Raw genomic sequence first — 15,664 nt, forward strand, 5'->3', positions numbered from 1 at the left:
TCTGGGAGTCCAATTGAGTGGGTGGAACCATCCAATTTGCCTTAAAACGATCAATTTACCAATTCGCAACTCTCACCGATTTTGTGAACTCAAGCCTACCACGGACATTTAAGACATCATATAATGGTCATATATGGTTCCAAACGGCATTATATGACCCTAAGATTTATCCCCTAGGTTCTTAACACTTTTCGCCACCGGGCCCCGTAACATCAAAATTTCTCAAAAAGCGTGGACAATAGCCTTCAATTCTGGAATTTTTTGACTTTTTTTCGCCCGGAAATAAAAATCGCCGAGATGTTTACCATGGTCCCTAATACCCTCCAGGAGTCCAATTAGGTGGGTGGAACCATCAAATTTGCCTTAAAATGATCAATTTATCAATCCGCAACTTGCACTGATTTTGTGAACTCAAGCCTACTACGGACATTTATGACATCATTTAATGGTCATATATGGTTCCAATTGGTGTTATATGACCCTAAGATGTATCACCTAGGTTCTCAACACTTTTCGCCACCGGCCCCAATAACCTCAAAAATTCCTCAAAAAGCGTGGATAATAGTCTTCAATTTTGGAATTTTTTGACTTTTTTCCGCACGAAAATAAAAATTGCCGAGTTGTTTAATATGGTCCCTAATATCCTCCGAGAGTCCAATGTAGTGGGTGAAACCATCCAATTTGCCTTAAAACGATCAATTTACCGATTCACAACTCTCACCGATTTTCTGAACTCAAGCCTACCACGGACATTTAAAACATCATCTAATGGTCATATATGGTTCCAAACGGCATTAAATGACCCTAAGATGTATCTCCTAGGGTCTTAACACTTTTCGCCACCGGGCCCCTTAACCTCAAAAATTCCTCTAAAAGCGTGGATAATTGCCTTCAATTTTGGAATTTTTTTTGACCTTTTTTCGCCTGGAAATAAAAATTTCCGAGATGTTTAATATGGTCCCTAATATCCTCCGGGAGTCCAATTGAGTGGGTGGAACCATCCTATTTGCCTTAAAACGATCAATTTACCAATTCGCAACTCTCATCGATTTTGTGAACTCAAGCCTACCACGGACATTTAAGACATTTATAATGGTCATATATGGTTCCAAATGGATTTATATGATCCTAAGATGTATCTTCTAGGGTCTTAATACTTTTCGCCACCGGGCCCCGTAACCTCAAAAATTCCTCATAAAGCGTGAATAATAGCCTTCAATTTTTGAATTTTTTGACCTTTTTTTGCCCGAAAATAAAAATTGACGAGTTGTTTACCATGGTCCCTAATATCCTTTGGGAGTCCAATTGAGTGGGTGGAACCATCCAATTTGCCTTAAAACGGTCAATTTATTAATTCGCAACTTGCACTGATTTTGTGAACTCAAGCCTACCACGGACATTTATGACATTATTTATTGGTTATATGGTTCCAAACGGCATTATATGACTCTAAGATGTATCCCCTAGGGTCTCAACACTTTTTGACACTGGGCCCCGTAACCTCAAAAATTCCTTAAAAAGCGTGGATAATAGCTTTCAATTTTGGAAATTTTTAGTATTTTTTCGCCTGAAACTAAAAATTACCTAGATGTTTATAATGGTCTCTAATACCCTCCGAGAGTCCAATTGGGTGGGTGGAACCATCCAATTTGCCTTAAAACGATTAATTTACACGGTTTTGTACACTCCTTTTTTATTGGTTATAAGCTTTCACGAGGGTTGTACGTAGTCGAATAATGGTCATATATGGGTTGAAACAATACTATATGTCCCCGGGATGCATCCCGAAATGTTTCGTGAAATTCCCACACCTGGTCCCGACACATCCTAAATTGTTCCGATTTCGTGTTTTATTGCCTTCATATTTGGCTTCCGTATATCATATTTTCACCCGGCGAGATTATGCATCTAATTACTTCCTTGGGTTCCCAAAGGCCCTTGGTAGTCATAAACAGTGTCCGGAACTATCTAATTCATCCTTAAACTTCATGTCTTAAGGGCCTTGGGAGTCGTAAATAGTGCTCGGAACCCGGTATGCCTTGTCCTTGGGGTGCACATGTCTTATGCACATGCCACACGTCCCCTTGCTCACTTGTACCATCCAACATCCCAACTCTTAGGCTTTGTGACACCTCTTAATCCCGTACATACTTAGCCTTTTTTAGCATACGAGATGCATCGCTAACCTCGTTTTCTAAAATATAGGTGTTTTTATGGAATAGGGTGGGGGGAGGGACGAATCGAAGTGACATAGGGCTGAATCTCAGTATCCACCGCGCGATCTTAGCTTACAACACGTGTCGAGACCCCTACTATAGGACGACATCGGGCGGTAGGCACATGCGTCGCTTCTGGCCAGGATTTTGACTTAGAGGCGTTCAGTCATAATCTAGCGCATGGTAGTTTCGCGCCACTGGCTTTTCAACCAGGCGACGCATGCGCTACACGGCCCCTTGCCCACACCCAAGGAGAAAACCCCACACCCTAGGAGAAAACCCACGCCTAAGGAAGAAATCTACGCCCATCATGAAACCCCACGCCGAAGCGAGAAACCCACGCCCAAGGAAGAACCCTACGCCCATCATGAAACCCTACGCCCTAGGAGAAACCCCACGCCTACTGTATCAACCCTACGCCCAAAAATCAAACCCCACGCCTACTGTATCAACCCCACGTCCAATGAAGAACCCCACGCCCTAGAAAGAAACCCTACACCCAATGAAGAAACTCCACGCCCAAGATGAAACCCCGCGCCCTAGGAGAAACCCCACGCCGAAGCTCAAACCCCACGCCTAATGTATCAACCCTACGCCCAAAACTCAAACCCCACGTCGAAGCTCACCCCACGCCATAGGAAAAAACCTCACACCGAAGCTCAAACCCCACTCCCAAGGAAGAACCCCACGCCCATCATGAAACCCCACGCCCTAGGAGAAACCCTACGCCTATTGTATCAACCCTACGCCCAAAACTCAAACCCCACGCCTACTGTATCAACCCCACGCCCAATGAAGAAACTCCACACCCAAGGTCAAACTCCACGCCCAAGCTCAAACCCCACGCCCAAGATAAAACCCTACGCCTAATCTCATACCCCACGCCCTAGGAAGAAACCCCACGCCGTTACTCAAACCCCAAGCCTAAAGAGAGGACCCCACACCCAAGGAAGAACCCCACGCCTAAGAGGGACCCCATGCCGAAACTAAAACCCCACGCCCAAGGAATAACCTCACGCCCATCCTGATACCCCCCGCCTAATGTATCAACCCTACGCCCATCCTGAAACCCCACGCCTAAGCTCAAAACTCACGCTTAAAGAGGGACCCCACGACCAAGGAGAGAGAAGAACAGAAAACGAAGAGGAGAGAGAAAACAGGAAGAACGAGGAGATCAAGGGTTTATGAAGACGTTCTGGAGATTTCTCCGGAAGAAGAGAAGTCTGCGCAACATCATCGAGGCAAATTGAATGAAGAACATTCAATTTGGTGGTTGGGAAGATGAAAGATGTTTGATGAATTAAGAAGGAGAGGGGTTTTTTTTTTTTTTGTGGGAATGGTTAGTTTATATTGGTATAGAGTAAGTTAGATTAAAAGTTAAGTAATGTAGTTAACAAACAATTAAACAATCTAAAAAAAATAAGTAAGGGTAAATCTGTCATTTTACCCTAAAAACTTACTATAAAAGAAAAAAAATTGTTGCAAGTAATGTGTAACACCCATATATGGTAATTTTTGCGAGTAAATTGTAACAGAGGGAGTGTATTTTACTTTTTCAAATTTCAAACTTTATTTTTATTACCACTTCCGTTTTAATTATCTGTAATTGAACATTTTCTACTCATACTTTATGTCAAATCGTTGAAAATAATTCAAAGCGAAGGTAGTATACTACATATTATAATTGTTAATAATATTATTGTTAATAAAAAAATTATATTTATTTACTTTTTTTTTTTGGTGCAAGAGAGGGGCAAGCCCCAAAACAAACAAAACAAAGCAAAAAGACAAAAAACAAAATAAAAGCAACTAAAGAAAACATAATGCAAGCAGCCTAAGGCACCATACTAGCCGACACTATCCGAACTTGTGTTACACCACTCAAGTCCTCCAATAAAACGGCAATTAAGAAAATCCTTCGGGACCGCTTCAAAGAGAACAAACTTCTCATTCGATGACACTCCGTAGTTTGCTAATCAATCTGTAGCCCGATTAGCTTCCTTATAGCAGTGTGAGATGGTAACTTCTCATTCCCTTTCGAAAAAAAGAACTTTACACCTTCGAATGATGTAAATAAATGGAGAGTTGGGGGGAATTTCCTCCACCAACATACGCATAACCGTCTTGGAGTCTACAGTAAGTTGAACTTTCCTATGACCTCTCTCCCATGCCACAGTCAAACCCTTCAACACAGCAGCTAACTCTGCCTTGGTACACATACAACGGCCACAATTCAAGGCAAACGATTCATGGATTTCTCCTCAATGACCCCTGATTATGCTCCCTGCACCAGCAACTCCAGTATTACACTTCGAAGCCCCATCTATATTAAGGTGAACCCAGCCTTCCTTGGGAAATTGCCATTTCACGAGCTTCTCAACCCTTGGTTTCTTCGAATTTTCATCTAATCGCTCAGCTCTGTCCATGGCCCGCTTGATATCTCCTACTCTAGCAAGGATAAAGCCAACTTGTTCAAAAGGAATACTAGGAGTAGGTTGAAAAATCTTGGCATTGCGCCATCTCCATAATCACCAACAGGCAACGCTAAATACCTGAGGCCACTCACTTCCCATGTTAGCCTTCGATGCATCTAGATTGAAGAGAATCCAAGCTTCCAAGTTCAATTCCGCACTCATATTTGCCCTTCTCACGCCCAGCTTATTCCAAAGCATAGCAGCCGCAGAACACCAACGCAGAACATGATATGCATTCTCCTCACCTTCACCGCAGATTGCACACCTAGGATCATCTGTCAATGTACGTACAAACCTTGTGGAGTTTGTCATTAAACGATCTTGGATCGCTAACCACAAAAAGAAGCGAATGCACTGGGTCACTGGAGCCTTCCAAATCACAGACCACTCCTCTTTAGGGGTATCGATAATGCCCTCCAAGTCTCGAGCAATGCTCATCGTAGAGCTCAAAGTAAATCCCCCCCTGAAGGTGAGTCATTCCAGTATACCTCATCCACGCCTTCTTCGTCTTCAATCAACTCATGGGCAGTAATTTCTTGAAGAATATCAGCAGGGAGATAATCGGCAAATTGTTCAAATTTCCAGCCCGTATCTTTGTCCCAAAGCTCGTGAACTGTTAGGTCTTGTACCTCGATAGGGGGGTCCATAGAAGCATACTTCAATAAAGGTTCCTTACATGCCCAACGATGGTGCCAAAAAAAGGTACGGTGCCCACCTCCTACTGCCATATTTAAGCCCTTCCCAGCGACATCAATGCTACTCATAATGCCACGCCACGCATTCGATGCATTCACTCTTTCTTTGAACATATCAATATCACAACGATTGTCACAATACTTAGCCCGAACAACCCTTGACCACAAAGCATTTGGTTCTGCCAATAGCCTCCAACCCAATTTTGCCAAGAAAGCTTTGTTCGAGTGTCTCATAGATCTCAATCCCAAACCACCAGCTTGTTTGGGCTTAGTAATTGTCTTTCATGATACATTGTGAATTTTTCGGACACCCTCATCTTCTTTCCAAAGGAACTTTCTCACCTTTGTGTCAATTTCATCACAGGTCGATCTTGGCAATTTGGTAGATTGCATAGTATAGAAGGGGATAGCTGTCAATGTTGATTGAATGAGAGTCATCCGACCGGCCATAGACACAGTCTTGGTCTTCCATCCAGTCAGTTTTCCATTAATTCTTTCAACCATTACTGATATATTAACTGTAATTATTAAGTTATTACTCAAAGAGTTTAAAATGATACAAGTATTAACCAAATATAGTTCTAAAAGAATGAACACTAATATATAACTTTGAACATTATTAATCATGCTTGTAATCTTGATACGTTCATTTATCGTTTTGAATTGGGAAAGGATTTGGAAAATTGATGCGAAGGAGGACTCCTCTTCATGATCTGAGTCAGTAGTGAGTAGTGACAATGGTTCAACATTGTGGATAATGACAATAATAACAAAGAAAAGAGAAAGAAGGATGAAAAAGAGGAAAACAAATGTATAGTTTGAAACTGTTCCTAAAACAAGTTCCTATTAATTTAAAAAAAAAAGTTCCTACATAAAAAAAGATCATATACAAGTAGTAGATCACAATATTAATGTATAGAGTATAATTGTAAACACATGATAATTTGACATGATTGAACCACTTGATTCATTTACCACCTTCCCCTCTGCTGACTTTCCTCTCCATTTATGTATCTGAGATTGACATAGATAGAAGATCTACTCATTACCATTCTTATCAATGTATGACAGCAAGGTTGTTTCGAATAACATACCATCGAATATAAGTAGTAAGAGATCATGCTGATACTGATGCCATCAAAGAATCGACTGGCAGCCTACAACAACAAACACTAACAAATGGAGAAGCAAACACGGCAACTACCAACTGCTGTGACATGCGAAAGAAAGAAAATCCACACAAAAAAAAAGTACGCCAACTTGGAAAGCATGGTCAATCAAGAATGTCTGACTTACTGAAAAGAATTAACATTCTCAACACCCTGTTTTGGAAAGAGCCCTAATGGTTTTTCTCCATTCAAGGTGTGGACTAAATTTACATCATGTCCAAATCTAAAAGCACACCACCACAAAGCAAATTATTTAGACTAAGTTTGATAAGCGTCTTTAAGATAAAAATTTACAGCGCCAAAACAAACCATACTAGGTGAAAAACGAACTACCATCAGCAAGCTACATAGGTCTTATCCTAAACTAGAAATTGCGTGGTGCATGCCTCTACTCACCGAGCCACATACCTGAAACTGAGAAAAAAAGAAACTGTCACTTCCTGGAGACTTTGCAATGGTCTACAATGTAAGACTTGTGCATTTAATTTCCCTACAGGAAGTTAATTGGATTTCACTTTGCTTTGTTGCATGAGAAGCATTTAACTACAAGCAAATATTAGAATTACTACCCATACACATCATACCTTTTTCAAAATTAAAAGACAAATTACAAAAATGCAAAAATATATCAAGCTATTGGTCAGCCAAAATCTCATATGATTTCATCAAATGCAATGCTTAAACAACCATGCCACCATTATCAAGGTAATTGAGACCATGTGATAAATGCAAAAGCTAACCAATTCAGGAGCCTTAAGCATTTAACAGATGAGATATATAGGTGCAGAGGTGGCCTAAGAACAAATAAGGTGTATTTAAAACACAACGGAGTTCATACATCAACAGAAGAAATGAAAAGACACATTTTAAAGCAACTGTACATGCTTTTTGAGAAGGAAACTAAAATGCAGTCAGCGTAAATAAAACATTATATCATAAATTATCAAGATGTATACCTGTACAACCTTTCCCCGATTGCCAACACATTGCAAATCGCCATTCACATAGCAGATGGTTTCATCACAGGGGGTCTCTGAGATTCAGCATCACATTCTGTACAGCTTATGTCATCTGTATCTGCAAGAGGCTGCTCCATATGAATGGTCTTCCCAAACAGCTGAAATGAAGTGACACCTTGTCTAGTTACGTTGCAAGAATGAAGCCCAGTACTCGTCGAACCAAAGAGTTGCACACTGTTGTGGCTGTCAGGTGAAGGTGTCTCACAAGATGAACTGGCAACATTCGGGTTTGTGGACACACCTTCCACTTTCTGTGACATACTACTGTCCATATTATCATCAGGACCCCCCTGATGAGAACTGCCATTCATGGTGATAGATGAACTAGGTGGATAAAAACTAGGAAATTGCCTGGCTCCCTGCATGCCTGCGGGAAATTTGTTGTAATTTATATAGGGTTGGCTTAATGGGCCCATCATCATTGAACCAAATTCGATTTGAGGAAAGGAAATATCTCCCTTCCCATCAGCTAGCATTACAGAGTTCTGCACACCCTTTAACTTTTTGGCAGCGTTAAATGTAGGATGAATAGGTGGTGGTGTTGGAGCAATACACTCCAATTGCCATGGACTAAGCATCTTAAATTGTTCCATCTTATCAGCCTCATCCCAAGCAACCTGCAAAGAATATTATTTATGAGTGTTTCACATCCCACATCCCACATCCCAACTAAGTAATACTTACAGCTTAATAATTTAATTACAGGCCAATAACAATGCCTCTACTGATAAACTGCAAATGATTTTTTTTTTTTTTTTTTTTTAAAGTCAATGCATGTACCAGAGAAACATAGATAAAGACATGTTAGCCAGGCACGTAAGGACTGCCCCCCAAGCAGAAACAGCAACACCTTGTATAAGCTCAAGGCACATAAAACAAACAACTTTAACACGAATATAAAAATTGTCACAACAGTTCATATAATGATGTCTTGGGTGAAAAGGAAACAAATAGCATTGATGCCGAGTGAATGCAATACTTCTCAAGATTTCAGAAAAAATATCTTTGGAAACACTCATTTAGCAGTATCAAAATACATCGACTGTTAAATTAAAAGCTATTCATACACTTGCTTCATAATGCTAAATAATTCATTGGAATGTGAAGTTGATTTTCAAAAACCTTCGAGAACCCTCTTCCTTTCTCTGTATCATTTGAAATTGGAATAGGAACTGTATCAACAGTACTATTACTGCGTGTAATTTACTTCCACACAAATGAGGGATCAATAAAATGCCTGACAAAAACTACTAGATCAACACATTGTAATCACCACAACAATACCTTTTGCCGCATATAGTTGAATAATTAAGACCTTACAACAAGTTTATAATTTAAAGCAGAATGTCATACTTTCAGAAACAACAATGAGGAACATGAGAAACATTCTAGACAAATGATTGGGAACATGTTGGAATATCATAATTTTATTCAGTAACGAGGGAAGAAGGGGTTGACCGGGTGAGGGAAGAGCCCAAAAGTTCCCCATGTGACTACAATTTCTACGCGGATTGAAATCATTGAATAGCGCCCAACATTTGTTGCTAAAGCACGACACATACAAGAACATATAATAAGGTAGAAATTGCTGAATGCAAAGTGTAACAATCCATCTCTTGGTGATCAGATAAGTCACAGGATCTGAATAGTAATATAGTATCCAGTTTAAATCAATTCAAGTCTTCAAGTAATATATAATTCATCAAATTACTTATTTTTGACCAACCAGATACATAGGAAATTCAGAAAATTCTAAAACCTCTATAGAGGAAGCACCCAACCATAAACCAACATCAAGTCATCAACTTTCCAAAAACGATCACTTCCTCGCAAAATCTCAAATCAAATTCTCTAAAGAAAGCACCCATGAAAGGCCAAGAAAATATTCATTACTATTTGATTCAATCCTAAACTAGTTAAACCCTAAATGGCTGAAATATAAGTCCTTTTGTATCGTCTCTTTGGAGAGAGAATCACAATTACACATAAATTGCTCAATAACACCATCACAAAAGCTTCAAAGAAAAAAAAGTCTTGAGAACAGCATAGTCAAATTACAGTTGTTCATTTCTAAACATACGAATATGATAGAGAGGAATAGATTAGCAGACATCGGAATGAAACAAGAAAATCAAGACCAACCTTTAATTTATAATATTATCAAACAACTAGAAAATGATAAAAATTAGAGTAAATTCCGAAATTAAATCTCATTATAAAGACAAAAGTTCAGTAAAACAGACAGATTCAAACAATGTATGATACATGTGAATAACAATTATAACACACTCATCTCCAATGAATTATTTGAAGCATCCATAGAATTCCTATTACCATTCCTACAGTCAACTGCATTTCATAATAATAACATACCAAATAATAACAAAATGAACAAAGTAAGAAATGGCAATACCTGAAGCATCCGCCAAGGAGAACCGGGCCAAGGACCTTGATCAGGAGCAGGCACAACAGAAGCAACCGTCCCATTAAACCACATCGGCTTTGGGCCTCCATCTTCAATTTGCCGGGCCATTTTAACCCGAATTCCAGAATCCCAGAACACTGCCCAAGACTTCTCCACCTTGTCAGCTGCCACCACAAACTCCGGCAATCCACCTCTGGAGTAATACACAACCTCGAACGGCTCATAACTGGCCGCCTTCTGAATGGCATCCACAACCGCATCCTCCGGAACCCTCTCCCTCACATTCCTCGCAAACACCCCAATCTTCCGGGGTTTGGGCGGCGGCAACACCACCCAAGGCGAAAAACGGGCATTCTGCCTGGGTGGCTTAAACGCCCTTCGAACCCCAACAAACAACTGACCAGTGACCTTATTCTTGATGAAAACAGCACTATCATTAGCAACAAGAACCTTGCTATTCACAAACTTACTCCACCCAGAAGTCAACAAATGTCTCCTTGGAGTCCCCCTGTAAATATGCCTAAACGGCCACTCAACTCCATGAACATCAAAGATTCTCATATTCTGAAAAGGTGGATCATCCTCAAAATTCAATGCCGGAAATATCGAATCAGCACAATACCTCGGCACAGAAAACCCACCTCCATTATTCGCATCCGAAGCCGTCAATTTCTTCACATACGATTCAATCACATTCTCACTCTCTTCATCTTCCTCCACACCATTATCAACACTTCCAGAATCTTCCACCACAAACCTACCATTCGACTTCAACGGCATAAGCCGAAACTTGACGAAAACTTCATCAGTAACAGTATCAGCATAAAAACGTCTATCAAGGACACGACACTGCATATAACATCTCGAAGTATCAATTGATGACAGAGGAACTGGGTTCAAAGCTTGTTCCAAGTACCCTTGAGGAAAGAAGTAAACCCTAGAATCCTTCTTTGGTACATGAATCAAGCTTCCTTGTATAATCTTCGCTAATGCAGCACTCAATTCCTTCTCCTGCTTCGGCTGCTGCTGCTGCTGCTCTTGCGGCTGCTGTTTCTGCAGAGTGCAGCTTCGTCGTTGACGTTGATCCGCCATTCAAATAAAGATGACAAGATTCACCCAAAACAGGGCAAAGTCAAGAACAATTCAATTGAATTTTGTTGATTATCTAGGGTTTTGTTTCAGAAGAATTTAATTTGTGTTTTTTTTTCCTCTTTCTTGTTTGTTGTTGTTTTCTCTCTCTAAGAATCTCACTCTCACACTCGTTATATAAGGAGAGAGGGGTGGATGAATTTGGTAGAGACGAGACGACCGGTGAAATGACTAATCTACCCTTGTCATGATAATTACAGTGATTAAAGATATTAATTATTCACGCGATTTTCAGCGCGTGTTGTTTTGTTGAGCTGTAAAACAGAATTTGATTAGAGCGTGAAAATATAAAACCAGCTTGAGTGTAATTAGGGTTAAGACAATGGTTTTGGAAAACCGCAGCATTTGTTTCAGTAGTAGAGTAAATAAAAAAAGGAAACGACGAAAATGTCCCTTGTAAGGGTAAAAATATATCGTGGAGTACACTTGTTTAAAATTGAAAAATCTAAGCAGTTACAGAATACAGAAATTTTAGGGTAAAAGATGAATCTAAGCGGAAAAATGATATAATTACAGTTGTTATAAAATTATTTAATTAATTTCAGTGTTTGAATAACAATAAGATAATTATGAAAGTACAAAGAACAGAATTTTCGTTAGGTAAATATTTTAAAAGATAAAAAGAAAATTGGTATTTGTTAGTACAGTAAAAATTTAAGATTTAAAATATCTTTAACAGAATTTAGTAAAATTCTCATGGTTTACTTAGTCTACTACTCACACTCCGTAAAACTTGTATGTGGTTTGTTTTTGTAATTTGAGTTGTTGATTTTCACGTCTCCAATTTTAGTCATTTTTATCTTGTATATTGGGACATTAAAGATTAGATATAGGACAACTATCCCAAAATTTAAGTAGATTTTTAAAGACGAATGTCATATATTGGACACGAGTTTCAAATTTTGTGTACATAATATTTATTATTTCAAATGAATTTTACTACTTTAAACAAATTATTGTGACATATTAAAAAATAAGTAAATAAGGCAATTAAAGAGTAAAAATTTACTTCGATTTTTTTTAAATAATTAGACAAAAAACGAAAATATAAAACGATATTGAACTTATTCGTTAAACAAAAAAAATAATTTAAAAGTAACTCTAAATTTATGCAAGTACAAAGTTTACTCCATAGATTTAGGCTACAGATCTTAGTTTTGAATCAATCCAACACAATACACAGTGAGCTAGTTACAAAAAATACTTAGCTTCCACTTATCATTAGGGATGTCAGAGGCGGGTCAAGTAGGAGACTTGTCCCATCCCCGCTCCAGTGGGCGGAGATGGGTCTCAAATTGGCGGATGGTGGGGCATGGATGGGGATAAAAACAATACCCGCTACGGGTGATGGGGCGGGGTGGATTTTAAGTTGTACCCGCTCCATCCCCGCTATGCCCCACTTTGTACCTGCCCATCCGCACCTTATACCCACATCTAATATATCTTTAGAAGTAAAATTATATACTTTTATACTATTTTATAAAATAATTACGTGAAATAAAATATTAATTATAATACTTTGTACTATATTATAACAAAAATGTGTGTAATATTAAGAATGTTTTTTTTATATATATATAATTATAATCCGTATTAATTATGTAGGACTGTGTATTTGAGAAACGAAAATTAGGTGGGTCTTTGGTGGGCATTAGGCGAGTCTTTGGTGGGGATTAGATGGAGATGAATATCCAAGTAGGGCGTGGGCGCGGGGATGGTTTTGGAGTTGTACCCACCGGGACAGAGATGAGGATGAATAATGGACCCGCCGCGGGAATAGGGATGGAAAGGGGAAGGCCAACATCCGCCTCGCCTCGCTCCGTTGACATCCCTACTTATCATCCAAGGATTCTTCTATATCACATTCTCACATTGATATACATAAATCTTCTTAATTTTTGGATATTATTCTTATCTTTGTTTTGGTTGATATTGATAGAACAAAGCTTAGTGTTTTTAAGTTGAATGAAGTGACCAATAACTTATCGTCAAATTATAAGTAATATTTTTTTTTTAATTTTATTTGAACAAAATTATAAGTAATATTTTTTTTTAATTTTATTTGAACAAAATTATAAGTAAAACATTCTTAGCATATTTTTTGTGATGCAAAACTACCCTGTATATCCCTTCAAAAAAAAAAAAAAAACTATCTTGTTTATATTTTTTTTCTAAATGCGTAAATAAAAATTTGGGAATTAATTTTATTACTCTCTCGGTCTGTAAATGTCGTCCCAAAAACAAGCCAAAGTAAAAGCAACAAGAGAAAATGGTTTAACAATTAAATTAAAGATGTAATTAAGAATAAATTACTTCATTGTAATTATTAGGATTCCCATTTGTTATTTAGTACTCATTCAAATTGTTGTTAAAATTGATCCAAAAAAAAAAAAAGATTGTTGTTAAAATAATACTCATCATCATCATCAAACACTGATAAAAAAAAATATCGATCTCAACATAACTCACACCAAAATTTAAGGTGTACTTAGTCTACTCACCTTAATTTATTTATTTTTATTTTTTGACAACAGTAGAAACAAAGGAAAACAGAACAAAAGGGAAACTAAAACACATCAAAAATTGCCGAGGTTGAAAAACTGGTTGCAGTGGCACGACATTGGTTAGCTATTTGGTGGGGGAGACTAACCTCCGTTCTGTCTACTTTGAGGACGATGCAGTGTTGAAAGGTGCATCCAATTTTGAAAACTTCCTTCGTAGTCCATAATAGTTGAATCTCCGGGGGTCTATTAAAGTTTTAACTGATTCTGCGTTACTCACCTCAATTTAAAATAAGTATATTGTTCATGAAACTGAAGATCATATATAGGACAATGATCCAAAATTTTAAGTTTTAAATTTTTAGTGATGAGTGTCATTATCGGCCACGAGTTTTTTTATGTTATGAGTTTCAAATAGATTTCACTAACTTTTTTGGTTTTGTTTTATGATGGTTACTGTTTCGGGGTTTTCTGATGTCATGCGGGAGAGTTACAATTCCGAGACTGGAACCGGACGCCTGTACCTGCAAAATAACGGAGACTCCTGGGAGCTCCGCCTCCAACGGTCAAGTTAGTACTTGATTAAGGAGTAATTAATGCGGAAATTAAAGTGATTGAGTCTCTCTAGATGACAGTGATTAATGTAGGTAATCTGCTTTGTTAGCGAGATCAGCCGGTTATTACTGTGTGTAATTAATGTGTTATTTCGTAATCCCCCTTAATGAGGATTAAGGGAGGTATTTATAACCTTGGGAAACGTGCCCATCCTAGGTTTAGGTTAACCTAGGACTGATTGGGCTTCCCTCGGAAGTTGGGCCTGGGCGGCCGATTTCTCCATTAGGCATGGAGTATGCCACATGTCATGACATAATAGGTCCAAGGTGGACGAATAAGCGCGTGCCACGTGGCAAGCCCTGACAGTTCCAACTGGGGGACACTTGGCAGGACCTGATTGGCCCACGTGGCGCATTCCGATTGGTGGGAGCAAAATCCCCTAATCATTTGCCCCTCACAGGTGGCACGTGACTGGTCACGTGTTACCTGTGACAGGTGTCGCACTGTAACAGGCGACGACCTTCTACAGGTGTCAGTCGGCGAAAGGACGAGAGATTTTCCCGCCCAAATTTTGAATTTTGAAAGTAACCCTTCGCCTTCTCACTTCGCCTATATAAGGGAGGATTGTCTTGAGTCATTTTCACACTTGAGAATTTTGAGAGAGAACATTCGGACCCCTGAACTTGCTCTGACATTTTGGACCTTTTCTGCCTACCGCCTGTTCTGACAAGCCGACTGCACAGGATTTTCAGCACTTCATCAATCGTCACTCTTTCAGGTAACTGTCGGTTCTCTTACTCTTAATTTTCTTTTTATTTTTTGAAATGGCACCACGGAAGCACACGACACGACCTAGGTTAGTGATCAGCCGGTCACCGGGGACGGCTGAATCTAGGACTAGGAGTGCCGCCTGCCCTTTTCCGTACCCATCTTTGCCCTTTATACAAAGTCCGACTGTATCTGTGTCTATGCAGAGCAGGATGGCCAGAACGAAAAAGACTGCTAGGATCTCAAATTCAGACGGCTCCTCCCACAGGGTGCCGCTTAGTGAAACATCTGACCAGGCGCCAGATGTGGAAGTGAAACAAGGCGGCCTGAAAGCCGGCAATTCTGTGGGTGGAGTCATAGTGACCCCTTCCCATTTAACAGTTAACAATTCTGCTCCTGTTCAAAGAGAGGAGGCGGGCCCCTCCGGGAGAGGGGAGGAGTCGTCCTCTTCGGACTCGTCAGAGGACGATTCCGAGTCAAGCTCTTCTGGCCATGCTTCTTTGGACACGGAAGAGAAAAACAGCCGCCTGCAAGAGGCGAGACTTTCTCATGCAGTTGAGAAGGGGGACAATTGGGCGGAGCCATCCGCCTCTTACCGAGAGCAAAATACCCCTTACTACTGCACGGTACCTCGGGGCCGGATCACAGCCATGCAAGAGAAAGTGGAGAGCTTTATTGCAAACCACACCATGG

General features: G+C 39.5%; 1 protein-coding gene across 1 annotated transcript; it reads right to left on the minus strand.

The window, feature by feature from the left end:
• Positions 1–6,637: 6,637 nt before the first annotated feature.
• On the minus strand, positions 6,638–11,278 carry LOC110714183 (auxin response factor 17-like). Its single transcript, XM_021892663.1, has 3 exons — positions 9,987–11,278; positions 7,511–8,190; positions 6,638–6,968 (listed from the first exon to the last, which is right to left on the minus strand). Exons 1-2 carry the CDS (start codon positions 11,088–11,090, stop codon positions 7,555–7,557), a joined length of 1,740 nt encoding a protein of 579 aa, XP_021748355.1. The 5' UTR covers positions 11,091–11,278; the 3' UTR covers positions 6,638–6,968; positions 7,511–7,554.
• Between the last annotated feature and the right edge of the window lie 4,386 nt (positions 11,279–15,664).

The sequence above is a fragment of the Chenopodium quinoa genome, unplaced genomic scaffold (assembly GCF_001683475.1).
Source record: "Chenopodium quinoa cultivar QQ74 unplaced genomic scaffold, ASM168347v1, whole genome shotgun sequence".
Taxonomy (NCBI): Eukaryota; Viridiplantae; Streptophyta; class Magnoliopsida; order Caryophyllales; family Amaranthaceae; genus Chenopodium; species Chenopodium quinoa.